Source organism: Nyctibius grandis, chromosome 4, assembly GCF_013368605.1.
Source record: "Nyctibius grandis isolate bNycGra1 chromosome 4, bNycGra1.pri, whole genome shotgun sequence".
In the NCBI taxonomy this organism is placed as follows: domain Eukaryota; kingdom Metazoa; phylum Chordata; class Aves; order Nyctibiiformes; family Nyctibiidae; genus Nyctibius; species Nyctibius grandis.
In genome coordinates, this window is record NC_090661.1 from 34,827,767 (window position 1) to 34,847,676 (window position 19,910).

At 45.0% G+C, this 19,910-nt stretch overlaps 3 protein-coding genes across 8 annotated transcripts in view; 2 read left to right on the forward strand and 1 right to left on the reverse strand.

Annotated features, from left to right (window-relative positions):
* Positions 1 to 692, forward strand: part of ARG2 (arginase 2) — a 23,072-nt gene extending 22,380 nt beyond the window's left edge. For both annotated transcript variants that reach the window (XM_068397320.1, XM_068397321.1), the window contains one exon: positions 265 to 692. In XM_068397320.1, coding sequence (XP_068253421.1) covers positions 265 to 470 — 206 coding nt within the window. In that variant the 3' untranslated portion in view covers positions 471 to 692. The remainder of the gene's footprint in view (positions 1 to 264) is intronic.
* VTI1B (vesicle transport through interaction with t-SNAREs 1B) overlaps positions 1 to 11,261 on the reverse strand; it is a 15,748-nt gene extending 4,487 nt beyond the window's left edge. For 2 of the 4 annotated variants that reach the window (XR_011047900.1, XR_011047901.1), the window contains exons 1-6: positions 10,996 to 11,261; positions 6,609 to 6,667; positions 5,188 to 5,379; positions 3,662 to 3,835; positions 2,049 to 2,110; positions 694 to 970 (exon numbers count right to left, since the gene is read on the reverse strand). Coding sequence is in view for 1 of the 4 variants with exons in the window: in XM_068397322.1 (XP_068253423.1) it covers positions 874 to 970; positions 2,049 to 2,110; positions 3,662 to 3,835; positions 5,188 to 5,379; positions 6,609 to 6,667; positions 10,996 to 11,110 (699 nt within the window). In the remaining 3 variants the exon portion in view is untranslated. Of the gene's footprint in view, positions 1 to 38; positions 971 to 2,048; positions 2,111 to 3,016; positions 3,074 to 3,661; positions 3,836 to 5,187; positions 5,380 to 6,608; positions 6,668 to 10,995 lie in introns of those variants that run through there. The other 2 variants (XR_011047902.1, XM_068397322.1) reach the window with 2 other exon arrangements.
* Positions 11,262 to 12,112: 851 nt separating this feature from the next.
* LOC137663216 (retinol dehydrogenase 12-like) lies at positions 12,113 to 19,788 on the forward strand. 2 transcript variants are annotated; one of them, XM_068400165.1, is made up of 7 exons: positions 12,113 to 12,247; positions 13,047 to 13,165; positions 13,983 to 14,138; positions 14,440 to 14,544; positions 14,953 to 15,162; positions 16,015 to 16,204; positions 18,205 to 19,788. In XM_068400165.1, the coding sequence occupies exons 1-7, from the start codon at positions 12,150 to 12,152 to the stop codon at positions 18,305 to 18,307; spliced, it is 981 nt and encodes a 326-aa protein (XP_068256266.1). In that variant the 5' UTR covers positions 12,113 to 12,149; the 3' UTR covers positions 18,308 to 19,788. The 2 variants fall into 2 exon arrangements, with proteins under 2 accessions (XP_068256266.1, XP_068256267.1); XM_068400166.1 differs by lacking the exon at positions 14,953 to 15,162.
* Positions 19,789 to 19,910: the final 122 nt, after the last annotated feature.

Below are 19,910 nucleotides of genomic sequence, written 5' to 3' on the forward strand. Positions count from 1 at the left end.
AGTGTATACAGAACATCCAACTTACTTTTCCTGAATGATAAAAGCATGAATGAGTGAGGTAGTGACAATGTAAGAAACATCCAAATTTTAAATGCAACCTTGCATCTAAGAATGATAACCTCATTGCTCACTTGAGAGCCAATTTTACTTGTCTAAGGGCTAGAGTAGGTCACAAGCTCAAATATCAGACTTGCTGCAAAAGAAACCCTATTAGAGATTTTTACTTTTTTTCCATAGTAACAAAGCTGTAAATCATTTTCACAGGAATGCTTTCAGCTGTAGACATGGTTGAAGTCAATCCACTGCTTGGATCTTCTCAAGAGGAAGTGAATGCAACTGCTAGTCTTGCAGTTGATGTGATAGCAACGTGCTTTGGGCAGACAAGGGAAGGAGCGCACACGGCTTTTGATGAGCTCCCAACACCCAGTTCTCCAGATGAATCTGACAGTGAAGAGCAAGTGAGGATTTAAGAACCCAAAGTGTTGGGTACATTGGACATTATAGAGCTCTGCTGAGGCACTTGAGTGGATAGATTGTCAACACTTGGCAAATACTGTTAACTTCTCAATTTTTAAATAAACTAGTTTTTCCACTGATCAGTGGCTACTTTATTACATACCAAGATTTATTCATTTAGTTAAGTATATACAAATTGAGACAATAAAATATTTATTACCTTCTTATTAATCTTACCAGTAGTTCAAGTCTGTCTCTGCATTTTCCTTTTACTCCCCTTCTCTGTCTTTCTAGTGTCAGTACAGTTTCAGTTGAACATGCTGTCTCATGAGACAGTTCAAGCCTCAGACAGTCAAAGGGAACAGACAGCCCATCCAGTTCCACAGCAGTGGAAAAGCTCATCTCCATCATGAAGACTCATCTGCTACGGAAGAATTTGTAGTAGACCACACCTCCTAGGATGGCAACTTCCAGGATGATGATAATTGACAGCAACAACTTATTAGTGGTTACTCTAGAGTTAAAAAACAAAAAAACATACACAATGATAGCTTTTTTCCCCCTTGCTTATGAAAGCAGATTCTAGATAATTTGAGCACCATCTTACCTTCAATAAGTACTCCCTGGTTCAGCTAGACCACAAAGTGCTATTTGAAGAGCTCTTTACTGAGTTTGTCCCTTCCTGCTTGTTATTTCCTACTTGTGTTTTACTGGACAAGCTGCTTAAATCTTCTACTTCAACAGTAGCAGTTCTGTTCCTCCTCCCTTGCCCTGCATAAGGCAGATCATTCTCCTCTACATCTGCCTACTCATTCAATCAAAGAGGAAAACATCAGTTGAACTCCTGTGGTAAAACCCCCATGGTGGTGCTTTTACTCGGGACTATGTAGTTGAAGTAAAACTATAAAATCTCAAAATAATAATGTACTTTTACTATTGAAAATTATATGGTTATCATAACCTGCTTTAGCAATGGTTATAAAGGAAAGGTTGTTAGGCCAGCAGTACCTACTGGAAATATACTCCATCAACTGGTTTATAAGGATAATTAAACCATATAGTTAAGAAACTGTAAATACACTTAAGCAGCCAAGGCTTCAGTCATCAAAATAGTATATGGTCAGGCTTAGAGTGTCTCATATGCCAGTCTAGCTACTCTAGGGTGTTACTATGGGCTAAACAGATTTGTCCGTGGCATCAGACATCTACCTCGCTTAATGCTGCCGTGATTTATGGCACAGCTTTTTCCAACCTGAGTAACAAGGAGTTACATCTAAAGCTACCATTAGCAATTCTCTGTAACTTGCTTATATCCTCACCACAATTTATCATGCAGGATGGTTAAAGGCCCCATATCATCCTAAACAAGCAGCACAAATTCAGTAGCGTTCAACTATGTGTACTCCCATTAAGTAATTACCAGAGAGGAGAAAACACAAATTAGCATTGCCCATAGGCCCACATTCTGTTTACACAGTCCCTAAAAGCTCCGCACAGTTTCAGCTGACACTCTGTTCTTTATTTTTTGCCTGAAGCAGGCAGGCAACAACGCTACCTGCTGAGTGCTGCTCTAAGTCAGTCATGCTACTCACCTCCTGGACATAGAACGTAGAATCTTGCGACTCTTGCTCAAGTTCTCACTTGTATTCACCAACTAAGAAAAAACAAAAAGTTATTTGTTGGACAAGTATATAGCCACTCTGTAAAGATGTACCTGGAAGCAGCTGGTGTTGAAATGGTCCAATTAATAATGGGACCGAGGCTAACCATATATTCTCAAAATTCAGAGACAACATTGTTCTCTACACACAATACAAGCTGGAAGCATCATCTCCTTTCTAATGGGGAAATAAGACTTTCATGTATACCTTCCCTTAGATACATAAAGAAGATGATACACCATTTAGGATCACTTTCTGCCCTTTTAGTTCAGCTACAACTATGAGAAAGTTGGTATTGGCTCCTTTCATTAAATTTCATTTCATTATTTTAGTTGTTGACACCAGAAGAAAATGATACTGATGTGTTCTCCCCAGTGCATATATCTGGAACTGTTTGAAATGCTGTTCAACTTCTAGCAAAGAATGAACCATGTTGCACTGACAGGTCTAAGTGACCCAGCGGATATGAGCTCTGACATGTCAATAGATAATCCATTTCAGCTTTGTAATGCTCAGAAATGAACTGTGAAATATTTCTCAGTTAGCTATTAAGAAGCACGTAATTAAGGGAGGTTATGGACAACCAAAAAAGGCTGTTGTCTCACAAACAAGAGTCTGACGTGCTTGAAGGACTGTAATATTTTTTTATTAGAAAAAGAACAGACAAAAAGTATACCTACAAATCTTAGATCACATTTCCTTTCCTGCTCTCCAACCTAAATTTGGGAGCAGGGCAAATCAAATTCTGACTGGAATAAAAAAAAAAAACTACTTATATGAAAAAGCTACAGGCTTTGCTGCAACGAGTAGAGATAACTTCCAAGAAAAGGGGTATGCTTTTTGTTTTGGCTGAGCGTGCATACTTGCCAAACTCAATGTCCCCCCTGCAAGTCACTCACCTAAAAGCTTTACACTCAGGATCCCTTGTGCACACAGAAAATCCCATCAATTTGTTCCTTCAAAAAAATCAAAATTCTCAGTTTTGCATGTGCGTGTAAACAAAACAAATTAACTATTTTTTTTTTTTAAAGCTTCCACAGTAGAAGCACAGCTTCTTGACCCAAGGATGAGGAACAGGCATCTTGGCTGACATCACTTTCTCCCTCCTTAGCTAACCTACAAATATTGGAAGGCTAGTAATTAAGTAATTAAGCTTCTATTAAATTTCATTTCATTCAAAGAACTTGCTAACTGCCTCCCAAATCTAAAACTTTACTAGTAATCTAGCGGTGGGCAACTCCTTAGCACTTTTTAAATCTGTAATTTTTTCAGTAATGCTATTTTTTTTAGCAGGTTTGTAGGTCTAATATCCAATCTTGCACAGATGCAGCAGCAGCCATTTGGCCATCATGCTTTGGACCCTTCTACTGTAGCTATTTTTCTTTTATGAGCACAGCACAGAAACATGGCAGTCTAGATTTGGTCCGTAGAAACATCAATTTGATTACTGTGTCTAGGGAGGTCTCCGAGAGTAATTGCTGGCATACAGTTCCCCCTAAGCTAACATCACGTTTCAATGCAATGCCTACAGTTTCTCTGCTTACTCTGCTCTTGGTGCGTTCCAGTTGCTCCCGCTGCTCCCCAAGTTCTTCAATTATATCAGTGCCAATCTGATCTGTTTCAGCAGCAATTCGGTGGGAGCGCTCAATGCTCTGACTGGCTCGGTTCAGGCTGTCTGTTCCCTGGAGAAGCAGCACCCTCTGTGACTGCAGATTAGTCTGAAAAAATAACATATGCTTAACTATCAAGCACAAAGACAGAGGTATTAGGCTTCTGACATATTAAAAAGTTAGGACGTGACTCCACAGGCCATCCATTTGCATTAGCTGTACATGCTGCTTATGTTAACTGATGTGGCCCAGTTAATTTTGAAAGAGTTCTTGTTCACATTGTAAGATTATGGCCAAATCTGGTTAAACGTTGAAAAAGAGGGACACAGAGCTAAAGAGTTAAAACAGTTAGTTACAAAAAAACTGTCTTTGCAACAATTTACTTTGCCATCAAAGAACATTTAAATGAAAATAGTATCTTCGCTTTCCAGATGCTAACTTTTTCTCCATTGGTATCTAAATTCAGTCGTCTTTGTCACTTCACAGTTGGTTGCAGGGAGATCATTCAGAGTTCACAGACAAAAGGATTAGGAACAAACAGTACTAACAGATGGACTGCTAAGTAACAAAGATCCTCTTTTCACATCAGTAGCCTCGGCTAGAGGATAAGAAATGTTTGCTGACCTTGAGGTCAAAAGGTAGCTCAAAATAAAGTATTTTCTTAAGCTTCAGACAGTCTAATCTATCAATCACCCCACTCTCAGGTTTTAGAGGAATCAATGAAGAGGAATCAAATGCAAAAATTTACCAAGCTACTGCAGAAGGAGGTACTAAGAGCCTCTCTCAAACCTTCCTTATCTAAGGCAGACAAAAAAAAAGCCTACCTCCATGAACTTTCTGTACAGATGACAGCACTTTGAAGAAGATAAGTAGATTCAGTCTCACTAGCTCAGATATATCTAAGCCTATCTGGTAAACAAAGAAATGGGTGTATTTCTTGCACTGCAGCAGCACATCCATAGTGAACAAAGTGCTAGAGGATGACTTCTTATATTTTCTTGAAATTAGTTACTCTGAGATTGCTTAAAAGAGAATTCTACCAAAGAACCTATACAGTGCACGATTCACACACTTTGCTAGTTCTGGAGACTAAAACTAGATCAGTTAACCTTTCTTCTCAGGCAGTAGCATCACTTCTGTGTTTTTACTGCTGTAGGGGAATGATTAAATAAAGCATTTCAGTAAAGAATGTTGTGTAAGTTACTAACTGCATGGCATTGAAGGAGTTGCATTTTGATTATGCTCATATCTTTGTTTTAGAGCAGAAAAGCTCTGCTTTGAGTTCCAAGTGTTCTTTCTCCTCCCTGAGATATTCATGTTACATGCAGAGAGAGATATAGGGAGCTTTACAAGCACAGAAGCTAAGTGGATTAAAGTAGAAACACTGTAAACAATACATCTGAAATATTATTTTTAAACAATCACAGCAATGTTAAATAAAATTTATATCTATTTCTCACACTCTGTTCGTTTTCTGTGGAGAAGATTCCATATTTTGTATTGCCTTGACTTCCAGGGCCCAATCCCAAATCTGTGCTTCTCATCTCTCTCTGGAACACGGAGAGGTCTCTTCTGTACGCCCGGATTTTGCTCATCATTTGGTTGCGGAAAGGCAGAGGAGCATACTTCAGTTCTTCCTCCATTTCCCGCAGCTTTAACAGAAGAAAACATGTTTATTTTTTAAAGCAGCAAATCTATTCTTATAAGCAGCTATACCCAAAACTCACCAGCAGATGAAGGGATTCACATGTTTTTATGTGATTGGGCAAGGAGGATTAACCCCAAACCCTATACCTCTCATCCAGTACCGAGTACACCATTCTGCCTAATGCTGTTCAGCCCACATGGACTTTCAGATACACAATGCCTTAAGAAAAAAAAAATGAATTGCCAAGCTTAAATGCTTGATTTTTTGTGAAACATCGCTCTATAACTTCAAAAGTTGCAGTTCTCATTTTCATATAGTTTAAGCATTTAGAGGAGGGGTATCAGCTTTTCATCATATCTATGCATCAAAGATCTATTGCATAGGTTGGCATGCCACTGAATTCACACTCGGAACCTCCGGGCCTGGCAAATGGAGTTAGGGTTTGTAATCCCTGAGGTTTTGGCTGCATGAGTTTTCGCATCAACTTCTAGTGAAAGTTTTTACAAATTCACAATGCTTAAAGCTGTCCACCAATATGAACTCTCTCACAACATGAGCTCTACATCTCATACATCACCTACACAGATACACATCAATAAAACCCAGTAAGTTAGAGGAACAAAGCATCATGTTCAGCTGTGACTCAAAAACATCCTAACAAATAGCACATTAATATGAAAAGAAAGCTTAATCCATAATGTCTTGCTTAAAAAGACAAGTCACATGGGGGTTTTTTGTGCTGTTCCATGTCACCTGCTGTCCACGAAGCCTATACAATAGAGGTTTCAAATATTCAAGGTCCCTGATACTTAACCATCAGACTATTATAGAAAAATCAGATAGGTTAAAACCAACATGAAAAAAAGACAGTAGGGGGGAAAAAACCCCAAGCATCAGATTCTCTACATGCTCTCCCTACAGTCTCTAGCAATTTTAATTGCACCTCTATCACTCTCCTTTGTTCAACAAAGGGAAGGTGATATCCAAATCAAGCACTTAAAAAAACCCCGCACATAAGAATATTTGTCTATATCTGTATATGTATATAGATACATACAACAGTCTTGACAAACACAGACACACCTATCAGATCAATTAATCAAACATTAAAATTACAACATCTGCCTGCCAGAATAGGATCCATGAAGCAAGTAAAATTTGAAAGTACTGTCCTTTTTAAGGCATCAATATTTCAACCGGTCCAAAAGGCCAGAAGCCTAGACTTATGTTTACCGTTTCATTTGCTTCACGCTGTTTCTCATCAAATTCTCGAACTAGTTTTTTCTTCTCCTCTGTGAAAGAAAAAGTAGTATGTCAGATGATAAACTATAGAGAAATGGCAACACAACCCCAAGTCAATCCATTATAGACAAGGAAGCTGCCACAGATGGCTGATTACAGAGATGCCAGGTCAAAATTTACCTCAAACAGGAACAGCCTGTTCTTACGACAACTTTTCAGAAGGGGGTGGGAGGAGAGAGCAGAAACCACCCTTCCAAATGCTAGCCGCTACCTCTGCTAGACAAAAGAAGTAATTTTTCAAACCCAAAGTATTTTTCTAACCTATTATCCTCCAACCTCTACTGACAGAATTGCGTGTTGAAAAACATTTAACATGAAAGAATAACAAAATGGACATGCTGGTAAACAGCTCATAAATATTTCTTGGGTTTTGCACACTTTTGGCAAGATTACTGAAGGCTGAAACAGTAATTTGGATTTGAACAGAACATCAAGTCAATCTACATTTCCAAGTGAGCCCTGAAGTTCCTGGCAGATAGGGCACTCTGCATTCTCATGGTCATAAAGTAACTAGGTAAATGGGACAAGCATTCCAGCAGAGTACTCAGAGATTAAAGATGCCATCAAGGTATCACCTCAGGTTCACCAACTAATGCCCAAACGCTTCCCTCTGCTGGAATGACATCAGTTGTTTGAATCAGCCAACAAAATTATACATTTTAGTTGTCCAAGACAGTCATTTGCTGAGATCCTTGTAGATACAAGGGCTTTGGAGGCCAAAGAATGGGTTTCACCACTGTTATTCTATTTTTAAACAAAACCTTAAGACATGCATTTTGCATGTGTTAAAAAGCTATCATACCTCTCTAATATCCAAGATCAACGAAGAGTGTAATTCTGAAACTCCCCTTATCTCAATGGAGGAAAATGTTTTACAAGCTTTTGCAAAAGCACTGAAGACGACCACCAGAGGACTCCTGTAGAGTACTGCGAATGAAACCAAATTCTACCAGAAGTCTGATAAATTTGCACTAGCCTAATTCATCTCTCTCAGGAGAGAATAATTCAGTCTTAAGTAAAATTTTGGGTAGCAGAAAATTCAGACAGTCATCTTGGTAAAACTTCTCTAACTTGATTAAAGACAAAATTAAAGACAACATTACGAAAACATTGTTACAGTAAAAAAATGACTTGATAGTACCTTTTTGTAAATATGGTCCTCTGCAAAAGAAGCAGTTTTTAAACCACTGAGCTCTCAACAGAGAACAGGAAAAAAATGTGAAGCGACATTTTTATATAGCTCTTCTCATATGCACAACATGCCTAAGCTGTAGGCTTTCCTTTTCAGTTCAAACTCATATTAAGCCCCAATTTGAACTGTAGAGAACTTAAGACAGAATTAAAAACCATCATCTAACAAGAAGCTATGCTCTCAAGCAGCGCACAGAATTATTACAGACTAAGCTACCTTATGACTGTTAATATATTACACACTAGCTGGTATCAGGAAATGCAGTTTCACATCCCAGTTTATTCAGGAGGAAATGCTGACTTAGGAGGTTCCTAAATACACTCTCCTCAACTTCCTCCATGATTTGCCACCACGTACATTTGTGCTGATGCAATTATTTGTGTAGCTGGGTTGCAAGTGAAATCATGGGCACAAACTGCAGGCAAACAGCCTTCAGGAGTCAATATCTTGTTTCATACAGGTCATTTCACTAATCCGATTTAGGTAGTGCCCTCTTCAAACAACTGCTGTCTCAAACTAATTGAAACCCAGTGCAGTACAGAAAAAGCAATATTTTACCTTCGTGTCCCCCAACCGGATTAAGACGACACTGCACTTACAAACAAGCAGCCAAAGAAATGCTAGTTCCCAAAAGTCGAGCAGCAGTGGCTTGGGATTTTTTTGTCTATATGCCAACAAGAAATCAGGCAATGTGACCTGAAAGCATTATACTGGATCTGGCCTAACAGAAATGCCACAACATATTGAGCAGTTTAATTCATATCACTCCGGATTAAAGTGCGACTCAAAGGACACTGAGAGAACTTTTTTAATGCAGTTAAAGTAAAAAGTACCTAAGCCAGAGTAACATTACCCACATGCTCATCAACATTTAACTGATTTATTTCCAATCAGTTAGAAATAGATGCAGTTGAAAAGAACAAGTAACTGAATTAATTTAGAGGAAAGTATCTATATTTGAAACTGATACAGGCTGTTTAAAATGCCTTCTTACAAATTTGGAACGAAAAAATTTGCTGCTAGAGCTAGAAATTTTTTATCTTGTTTATATATAGAGTGCAACAGCATTTCCAAACCTCTGTCCCTCAAAGATGCCCCAAGGACTACAGATTCTGTCTTCCCTTAAGTTTGGGAGTGTGCCAGTCATCTTAAAAGAGTAAACAAGGTATGTTTTACTGCCTCATTAAGTTTTCAGGATCAGGTAACTCGAAAAATAAAGATACACCCTCCTCCCCATAAGTACAAGAAGCAAACAAAGCACACCAGGAGAGTGGAACACCTCCACCAGATAGACAAATTCCTGACTTATCTTAAACTCTTTTAGAGATACTTTCTAAAAATATTACCAGGATTTTTGCAGCAACAAATTTAAAGAATAGAACAGTCATATTAAAATTTCATAGCGTGTCTGAAAAATCAGTTTGTAGTTATCTGCAATCTGTTGGGAAACAAAGTCTACAAGCATTGCAAAAATCGCTGCCTGTAAATACTCCATTTCAGCCCATTGCTCAAGGCCACCCCAGTTCCATGGAGACCTGACAAAGCTTTACTTCACCACGAAACGGACCACTCCTTTCTACAAGGAAATAAGGATTTCCTAAAAGAGGGTATTTCTTCTTTTATGTTTTTTATTCTTGTTGACCTCTAGTGAGATTAAGTCAGCTTTGAATGTTATCTTTTGCAGGTTTGAACATCTTTCTTGTGCCAAACTTTCTGGAAATGCTGACGATGAGGGACTGCGACCCTGAATTTAACTCATTATTAAACAGAAAGCCAGGTAAGAAACGGAACGTTAAGCTTTTCACAGCCTGTGTTATCTAGCACAGACTGGTATATTCTGAACAAACCATTTTTATGATTTACACCTAGACACAACTCATCAATTCTGGGAGAATGACAAGACTATCGGAGAAAGTGGCTGACAGCCGCTACTCATTCTTGTGGTGCAAAACCCAAGCTGAACTACTGAAGCTCATCATAACTGTGTATCATGTTTCTCATATGAAGGAAGTATTTAATCAAAGAGATTCGGTGACATTGGTAAACTTCTCCTTGTCAGAACACTTCCCTTTCCAGTTCTCAGAATACTGCCAAGTATTAAGAACTGAATTAGAAGCACAATGCCAAGTCCTCCAGCAAAGTGTTCTGTGGGAGTGTTTTACCTACTGGTATGGTATAAAGAATACCCATAAAATCAGGTTTTGCTTCTAATATAACTTTGTATATCTTGATAGTTTTTTCTAGTCTGTGGGTACGTAATGCACAAACCAGACTTTTAAAACAACCGTTTAAAATGCAAATCTTCTTCAGTAAGTCTACAAATGATTGTGGACAGTTGCGATAATAAAAACTACCTTTAATTCTGCTAATGAGATTTTAAACAAGAGTGCAACGATGACCAAAAAAAAGAAAAAAAAAACCCTAAAGCACTGCAGTTTAGGCAGTTCACCTAGAAACAGCAGGAAATAACATCCAAATAACAACTCTGAAGAGATGAGACTGAAGGTGAAAGCCCAGTGCAGCAGCACTTGGCTGTGGAGTTAAAGTTTGCCAGACAAGAGGAGCTGCTCCAGAGGAGAGAAGCGACACACCTGACTCGCTACTGGCATGTTTGGGGCTTTGCATGACCAGGCCTAATACTCCAGAGCAAAGCCACGAGAGTACAGCACCAACTAAAAAATAAGCCGCGGTGAAGCCAGACCTAGCAAAGCCACCCGCGCCCTCCAAGGAGGCATCTACCCAAAGCGATGCGCTGCATTCCTGCAGTTGCCTTGGCAAACTCCTTGCCCACACACGGGCTGTCTTAAAAGGACTTTGTCCTCCTGGCTGTAGAAACAGCTCTATCTATGGAGAAACATCCCCAGCACCCTCCCGACGGCCCTACAGCGAGCCCCGGCGACCCGGGAGGCCGCCCGCGGGCAGCCCCAGCCGGAAGGCCGGCTGTCCCCGGGCAGGGAGGAGGGGGAGCACCGCCAGGCCCCGCCGCGGCCGGACCCTGGCGACTGGCAGAGAGACGGCCGCGGCAGGGGCGGGCGTTCGAGCCCCCGCTCCCGGCAAAGCCCAGCCCGCTGCCCACGCACCGCCCCGCGACCAACAAGGGATGGTCGCCGCCCGCCCCAGCCTCACCGGCCGCGCTGCCCCGCAGCCGCTCGGGGACGCCCCGCAGGTCTTCGTGCAAGCCCCGGAAGATCTCGTGCAGCCGCTCCAGGTGCTCCGAGGAGCCGGAGCCGCGGCCCGCCATGGCAGACGGCTGCCTCCCGCCACGCTCGGCGACAGCTACCGCCGCTCCTCTCCCCCGCGGCTACGCGCTGCGCGGCACACTGCCCCTCCCTCGCCAGGCACTTCCGCCATCGGCGGCGGCCCGGGCCTCCCCCCGCGCAGCCGGGAGCCCGGAACGCCGCCCGACCGCAAAACCGCGCGGCGGCAGCCCGGACAGCCCGCCGCGGCCTGCTCGCCGCGGCCTACTCCCCGCGGCAGCGGGCCGCCACACGCGTGGCGACAGAGCTGTCGGCGATGCCACCCGCCGGTCGCCGTCGCGCGTCAGGCGCTGGCCCAGGCTGCCGCGGGGGGGGGGGGGGGGGGGGGGGAAGGGGCCTCACGGCGCGCACTGCCTGCTGGGAGCTGTAGTGTCCCTGGGGAGGCGGCCGTGCCCGCGGAGGCGGCAAGGAGACAGCAGCGTTCAGTGCCCCGGGCCTTTTGGTTGTGCTCTCCGGTAAAGGTGATAGTGAGCGCCGCTGGACCCGCCACCGCGGCTCTCCCAGCCCTCAACGCGTGCTTACGTATAGGTACACATCATTTCACACGGTTTGCTGGGGTTGGCATCGTGAACTCTGGTGTGAGGTTACGGCAATGTATTTCGGGTGTCTCTCCAGGCAGCCGCTGCGCTCCCTCTCCGGGTGTTTCTCGGCTTATTCACTGGGAAGCGCAATGAAACGGCAGCTTCGGATTGTTCCGAGAGACCCCGGGCAGAGCCGTGCGCTGCCCGCGCAAAAGAACAGCAGGCTGCTGGCGCAGGGCCGGCCGGCCTCCTGGTGCCAGCGGGCGTTCCCAGCGGGGCACACTCGCGGCAGGGAGCGGGACCCGCTGGGCAGCCGGTGCGAGAGGACCCGGGAGCAGCTGGCACCACCGGGTCCGGGGATCGGCCAGACCTGGCGAACGGCCGCCACTGCGCAGGCGCACCAGGTGCGCGCTGGCCTGCGCGCCGCGGGAGGGGCGGGGCCGAGGCGGGCAGGGGCGGGGACGCCGCGGCTGCCGCGGAGCGCCGGGCGCCGGCAGTGCGCATGGAGCGGTCGGCAGCGATGCTCAGCTGCTGGGGAGCCGCGCTGGGGGCCGCCGTCTCCGTCCCCGTTCTCCTTCTCGTGGCAGCGCCCTACATCAGGTGCGTCTTAGGGAGCGCGGCCCTGGCCTTTTGCGCGTGTACGAGTAGCGGCGGCGGCCTCCGCCCCGCGGTGCGGCGGGTGCGGGCGGCCGGAGCCGGCGGAGTACGGACACAATGGATTCCGTTTCTCTGGCCCGCGCTGGGGTCGGGCGTTATTCCCGCTTCCCCAACTCCGGCGCCTCAGAAACACTAACGCGCTGGCGGCAGGAGCTGGGGAGCTCCTGGGGCTCGGCTCAGCGCTGGCACCGGCAGCGGCGCGGGGCTCGGTGTCCTCCCGCGGTCCCTGGAACTGTCTCTGGGGTCCGTCCCGGCCCACAGGACCGGCGGGGCTCGGACAGAGGTGGCTGCCGTGCCGGGGTGCCCGGGGGGGGCGGGGCCCGCGTTCTCCTCACGGCGCCGCGTCGGAGCCCATTGGTCGAGTCTCCGGAGTTGACGGCGACAGCCAATGGGAGCCGTGGTTCGCCATGACGCAAGGGCGGGACTGGGCTGGGGGCGGGGCGGGGCCCGGGGGAGGCGGGGCCTCCTCCTGCCGGGCCGGCGGGCCTGGGCTCGGGGCGCGCCCCGCCGGTGTTTGTCAGGCGGGGGGGGTTTAGGGGGCGAGTTCTCGGTGACCGGGTTACGACACGATCGTGATCAACCGGTTCAGGCAGCGACGCCCGTGACGCCCCGGGGCCCTGAGCACAGCGGTTAGCCCGACCGTCGAGGCGAAACCCGGGGCTCTGGGTGCTCAGCCCGGAGCCGAGCCCCCTGAGGAGGGCAGCTGCCCTCGGCCCGTGACTGCTGCCGCCCTCTCTTGCAGGAGGTATGTCGCTGGAGGACGGTGTAAGTCAACAGCTAAACTGGAGGGGAAGGTGGTGATAATCACAGGAGCCAACACGGGCATCGGGAAGGAGACAGCCAAAGACCTGGCGCGAAGAGGCAAGTCGCCGGCCTTCATCCGCAGGCATCCCTGTGCGGCGGATGCGGGTGTGCCTGTGCGTCAGCAGTCCCTTTTCTGGATCTCAGGGAGTACTTTATGCTTACGTTTAAGTGAATTAGATTCCAAAGTTATTTCAGATGAGCCCAAGTGTTGCTCCTCCAGAGGCTGTAACCACTGACGTGCAAGTCCCCAGTTCCTCAACTGGTTTCATTTTGCCTGAACTCCAAAAGTGTGCCTTGTGACATGAAAATGCTCTGCACTGCAGCTGTTTTGAGAGGACTGGGGAAGTTCCTGGTATCACTGGGTTCTGCTTCTATGAAGCTGGGAAATGTCATAGGTCCACTGCTGTGTGCTTTAATTACTTATGTTTCAAGCTAATTTGGTTTAAATGCTTTTTGGGTAACTGGCAAGGAGATTAAACTACCTGTTCACAATCTGTTTAGAAATTACTCTGGCTGGAATCCAAGTATTTTCCTGTCCTTCTGGCTTGACGTTCCCATTATAGGGAGAGATATAACCCTATCGTATCAGTGTTGTGCTACACATTCCTGACCTGGGAGAACCTGACCTGGGCAGAGTCACTGCAGCTGTGCATTGTCCTGGTCTGAAAACAGCTTTGGGTTGGATTGGAGCTAACAACATAGTAGGAAAGGCTTTGTCCCTTGCAGCTGCTCCCCTGACTGATGCCAATTCCCTACAGAAACAATACGTTGTTTGTAAGCACTGTGCGTAGTCAGCCTGCTTGTCATAGCCTTGAGCATCCAGTGTGCTCCAGTGATCTCAGCTTCTGTTCCTGCTTTTTATCCCCCTTTGCAGGTGCGAGGGTCATTGTCGCTTGCAGAGATATAGCAAAGGCAGAAGCTGCAGCCAGTGAAATCCGAGCTGAGACAGGGAACCAGCAAGTCATCGTGAAAAAACTGGACTTGGCTGATACGAAGTCCATCCGGGAGTTTGCTGAGAAATTTCTAGCAGGTACAGTCTCTAGGTCCTTCTTTTCAGTGTGAGTATTTTACCAAGGACTGCTCTCTGCTCTTCTAGCAAATGCCAAATCCCTGCCCTGCATATCTCTGTACCAGGTTGGGTTCTGCAGTTCACAGCAGGGGCTTGTCAGAAGCCATGGCCTAGTTTGTGGTAGGAGACTCATCCTTATTTTATTGAGGCAATGTGGCTGCAGCTCAGACAGGCGTGGGTTTTTTTTGGCTGACTTGTGCCACCTTCTCATCTGTCTTCACTCTCTGTTTCCCTGTTTAAGGATATCTGTTGTTTCTTGCAGAGGAGAAGGAACTCCATATTCTCATTAATAATGCTGGGGTAATGTTATGCCCTTACTCCAAGACAGCTGATGGCTTTGAGATGCACCTGGGAGTCAATCATCTTGGTAAGGCCTGTGGAGTCATGTTTGCATTCACTATCTGTGGCAAAATGCCAGAGGAGAATCCTGCTTTCAGATTTTCTCTTCCTCATCTTTCCTTCTTGGGGAAGGATGGAAGGCCAGAGTTAGAGTTCTGGAGATGCAATGCAATGTATTTGCTTATTATGGACCCAGTTTAAGTATCTGCACATGTTACCTGGGACATTTGAAATGGAATGCAGCTCCAGCTTTTTGAAGCTGAGGAGCAGAACTTAACAGCCCCCAAAAAGTTTAGCTGTTGATTCAGTGGGGTCTTCTTTTCCTTGGACATGAGGGCAGCAGTAAAATGTAACATGTAAGTAATATGTTGTAAGTACTTTGAAATTCCAGTGGGGGAACCCTTCAGAGAAGGATGACATTTACTCTCACCCCCAGGTCATTTTCTCTTGACCTTCCTATTGCTGGAGCGGCTGAAGCAGTGTGCCCCAGCCCGCATAGTAAACGTGTCCTCACTGGCTCATCATGGAGGCCGAATCCGCTTCCATGATCTCAATGGTGAGAAGAGCTACAATCGTGGCCTCGCCTACTGTCACAGCAAACTGGCTAACGTGCTCTTCACCCGGGAGCTGGCAAGGCGGCTGCAAGGCAAGTCCCAGAGGAGAGTGGAGTGTTTTTTCCACTTGGCTTTTGAGCACCATGGATGAGGAGAGTGGATTGAAGAAAGGTCTGGAAATTGGCTAGGTAGAAATTAAATAGTTTGAGGCAAGGGTCAATGACAGCTCTTTGCAGGAAGAAAATATCTCCTGTCTGTGGAACCAGGAACTTAAATCACCATTTGTCTTTACAACAACAGGGCAGAGGAGTTTAGTAGCTTGGCACAGTTGAATGTCTTTCATTTTTCTTTGGTGCTTGTCAAAAACTATCTGTATCCACGCAGACAATTGTGGTCTCTGGGTGGAAGCTGAAAAAACAGAAGGAGCTGAACTACAATTGCAGTCTCCAAAAGAAAAGCTAATGCATACTCAGCTGCCTTAAATGTTGATGGCCTGTAGAAAAGCAGCATAGGACTAGACAGTACTTCGTAAGTCACAACATCTGTCACAGTCATGTCATTCAGTCCTTTTCATAAACTTGAGTAGTATTTATTTTACTAAACCAGAAGCAGTGTCTTCTGTAGGAAATTAGTATTACAGTAAATCAGAAGAAGCTGGTGTTGTCAAAAGCCCGATGGAAACTGCTGCTGTTTTAGCACCCAAGCCCTCTAGCACATTGTTTAGCAGAAGGCATGTAGTGACTGCAGTGTTTGGAAGGGAGCAGGGGATGCTCCAGCAAACAGTAACTACAGGGGGACTTCACTTACTCTCCCTGTATTCATGCCTAGACTTCTCCTTTAAGCTGTACAATATCTGCAGGTAGAATTGAGGAGTATATTACCCTTTTTTTCAAAGGCAGTTTGATGCATGCAGATTTGTTCTGGACTACTATCTTTTGCCATAGGCACTAAAGTCACAGCAAATGCTCTCCATCCTGGTTCTGTCCATTCTGAGCTGGTCCGGCACTCATTTGTAATGACGTGGCTGTGGAAGATATTCTCACTCTTCTTGAAGACACCTTGGGAAGGAGCTCAGACCAGTATCTACTGTGCAGTAGCAGAGGAACTAGACTCTGTGACAGGACAGTATTTCAGGTGGGTGCAAGCTGATGGAGAGACTTACTGTGGAAGGCAACCTTGTTGGCTGGGGAAAATGAGACTTACTGTCATTCTTCATTAAGAAGGGACTGGGTCAGAGGCCGGCTGATAAGATTGAGGGTGACAAATACTACAGCATTACCCCTTCCAGGTCTGTTGCATTGGATATCGTGTTAGAAGAAATCCCTGACCTGCGCAACACTTCATACAATAACAGGTCCCTTAGTGCCAGGAATGTCACTGTACTTGAAGTGCAGGAATGGCAGTCACATGCTCAGAGCTCTAATCCTGATCTGCCCGAGACTTGGGAAAACCACTTTTCAATAGAGCTGTTTAGTTAATGAGGTCACTTGAGTCAGTCCTGGGAAGAACACTGGTTCTCTTTGTAGTTTTACCCCACTGGAGGGAGCAGAAGGGGCCTGTGGTCCCAGGGAGCTGGGAGGGCTGATGGTGCTGCAGAGCTAGGAGGTGAGATTTTCAGGACTGGCATATGACAAAAATAACTTGATTCTCCAGTGTGACAGACCCAGCAGTGGGAGGGACTCCTGCTTGGATGCTTATCGCTCTGTCCTGCAAATTGTCTTGTGTAGCTCCCACTACGAACCTTGTTGTTTCTTGACTTCTTTGACTCATTCCAGGACCCCGCATAGTCATGCCTTTTCCCCTCACCAAAACTACAGCCCAGAGCAGTTCGAAGTCATCGTCACCCTAGATTTGAAGATTGCCATTTGAACAGATTAATGCAGATGTGCTAGTCAGCTTCCCACCAGGTGCAGAGCAGTGTAACTGCTGTAAAAGCAGTGCTTTTTGGGAAATGAACTTGAAAATTTGTCATCTCTTTTTTTTTTTTTTTTTTTCACATGGATACTGTTGGAGCCTTTGTGTCTTTGCAGAGCTTTCCTTTTGTGGTATGTGACCAGATTAGTCTCTGTAATGACTTTGTCTGATCTTCACCTAGAAGTTTGTACCATCTTAATCAGACTTGAATATATAAATAGATGTCTTAATCTTCCCTGGATGACTGTCTGTCCCAGGATATAAATGGAGCACAGAAAACTGGTAGATTTTAAACTCATAAAACAAAGGAGTTTTGGGCTTGGTGGGAAATGAATAGCTTCAACAGTAATTCACAATTTACATTGGACTAGCCTAAAACCCTTTTCACTTTCCAGGCAATAGAATACAAAGCACAAGTATAAACATTAAGAGAAGAATTTGTATGCCACAGCAAGACAGGTGGAATCCACCAGAGTAATTTCAGGAATATCAGAGACTGTGCACTTGGAGCTCTGAAAACACTAGGCTGGATAAAAATCTTACAAGATGCAATTTCCTCTGTTCTCTTAAACTCCCGTGTTACTGCAGCATCTAGCATTACAGATGAGAACACATGATCTCTGTTCCAGACAGAGTGCTGTCTGATTGCAGGAGCTGAGAAGAAAGGAGCCACAGTTCAGAGGATAATTGAAAAGGGGATAACCACACATGGTTATTACAGTATTATTGTTCTGGGGCAGCTTTGCCTTTCATGCAATGGCAATAGAGTGCGATGAATAGGATGGGATAAATAGTTTAGAATGAAGGGCTGAGTGCCTTTTTTGTAGCATTTGCTAGAAAAGGTGCTCCTGAAGAAGCTTGGTTAGCATTTAAAGCCCTTTTTAGTGGTATTAATGAGAATGTACACTGAAGAGTATATAGTAGAGCATATATAGGTTTTTTTTAAGAGTTGAGACAACAGATAGAGCTAGACTTGCTCCCAGTTCTTGGTGCCCTTGGGAGAGACTCTTCCTTAGCCAGCTGGAAAGAAAGCTTTCTCAAGGTGGCTTAGCACCAACCCTTGCTCATCTGCTGGACAGCCTCCCACCCTTCTTCAGTTGGTGTTGAAGTTAAGCTGTTAGAAAGCAACTCCCTTATCCTAACACAGACATTTCAGTGTGCTAATGCAGATGGAGATCTTTGACTTAGAAAATAAAAATAAAAAAATGTTTGTTTTGCAGTGATTGCCAGCCAGCATACGTATCTCCACGGGGTCGGGATGATGAGACAGCAAAGAAACTCTGGAGTGTGAGCTGTGAGCTCCTTGGCATCCAGTGGGACTGAGCAGTGCAGACCTCAAGGGTGTATCTGGCTGAGGCCAGTGATGCTTCTCCTGGGAAGAGCACTGCTGAGACACCTCAAGACTAGAACGCCAATACTTCAGCTGCCCTAATGATGGCTCTATGGGCACAATCTAATGTGAATTTCTGGAATATTACACTTAAGGATTGAGATTTGTAAGCAACCAGTCCCCCTCCTAGCTGGAGAATTAGAGCACCGATGCAGGGAGCAACCTTTGCTTGGTATCTCACACAACATCCAGAGGCTATTGTTCTCTGGCTTTAGAATAGAAATGGAGGTTGCAGTCTTAGGTTTAGATTATGAGGTAACAAAGAATTACCTTTATTTAAAGTTTTTTTTCTAACAGTAATAGTAAAAAGGTAGGACTCTCAACTTATGATCTATGAGGTTATTTTCAGTTCCCACTATTTGACCTGGCACAGAAAATCCAATATACTTTAGGATATTGGATTTTCTGGCATTTCATGCAATACAAATGCTCGCAAGCACACAGAAACAGGTGCTGGCCTTTTTGTGCCAAGCATTAGGTAAAGTTTTTAAGAGGAGTTAAGTTATTTTTCTCTGTATTCTCTGTAAGAAGCTGGACCCTAGCCACTGAACTATCTTGGCCCCAAATGCCCATTGATTGCAGTAAGTTAACTGAGGGTTGGCATATCTTTTGAGAACCCAGGTCTCAGTGCAGGGAGGTTAAAAGCTGCAGGAGTGCTGGAATTGCACGTAGGCAAGCTATCTAATTAAAAAAAAAAATAACTCCTGTGAAGCACTGAGCAAAGATGGTATAAAAGTTGTCACAATAAACCCCCCAGCTGCACTTTAAATAACTTTAGAACGTAGAAAAGAGAGCAGAATGAGTAAAAAGAACATCTCAACTACGTTAAAAAAAAAAAACACTGAACAACTGCAGCTGAGACTTTTTAGCTTTAAATGACAGCAAACTACCTAGAGCTAAATAGCTGAGGCAGAGGTCAGGACTCTCTTGATATTACGGTCAAGTTAGCTACAGGACAGGAAAGCAAGACTTGCACAGAAATCCTTATGTTTGTCTGCCCAGCAGTTACTGGCCTTGGCTGGCCAAGGCTGCCAGCCTGGCCTTGCAGGGCCATACAGCCTGCACTTCCAAAAGGCAGCTGGGTCAATCCACATAGTAATGGGATTGCTCCCTTGGAACTCTAGTGCTACTCTGGTGCAAACTGCTAGAGTGTGATCCATCATCAGAGATTATGTCTGAAAGAGTTAAGTGATTAGAAAACAAGTGCCACAGCTCACAGGATTATCTTCTGCTTCTGAAAAAAAATCTGGAACTTTTTGGACTTGCATGTGAGCATGCCACTGTGACCAACTGCCAGTTTTGGGAAACGAATGCTAATTTTATGATTAACTCTGCCGGGATGCCATCTATGCAGATCAGTCCTATGCTACCTCTGAGCAATACTAAATAAAGCCATTTTCCTTTTACAACAGGAGACCATATCTTCCTTCAGAAATGTTGAATCAGTTTACTTGGTGTGGCTGTTACCTGCACCTGCCTTACTCCTGTAGACAACTCAGTTTGGGTAACATTTTAAAGTCCCTTTGTGTTTCTCCC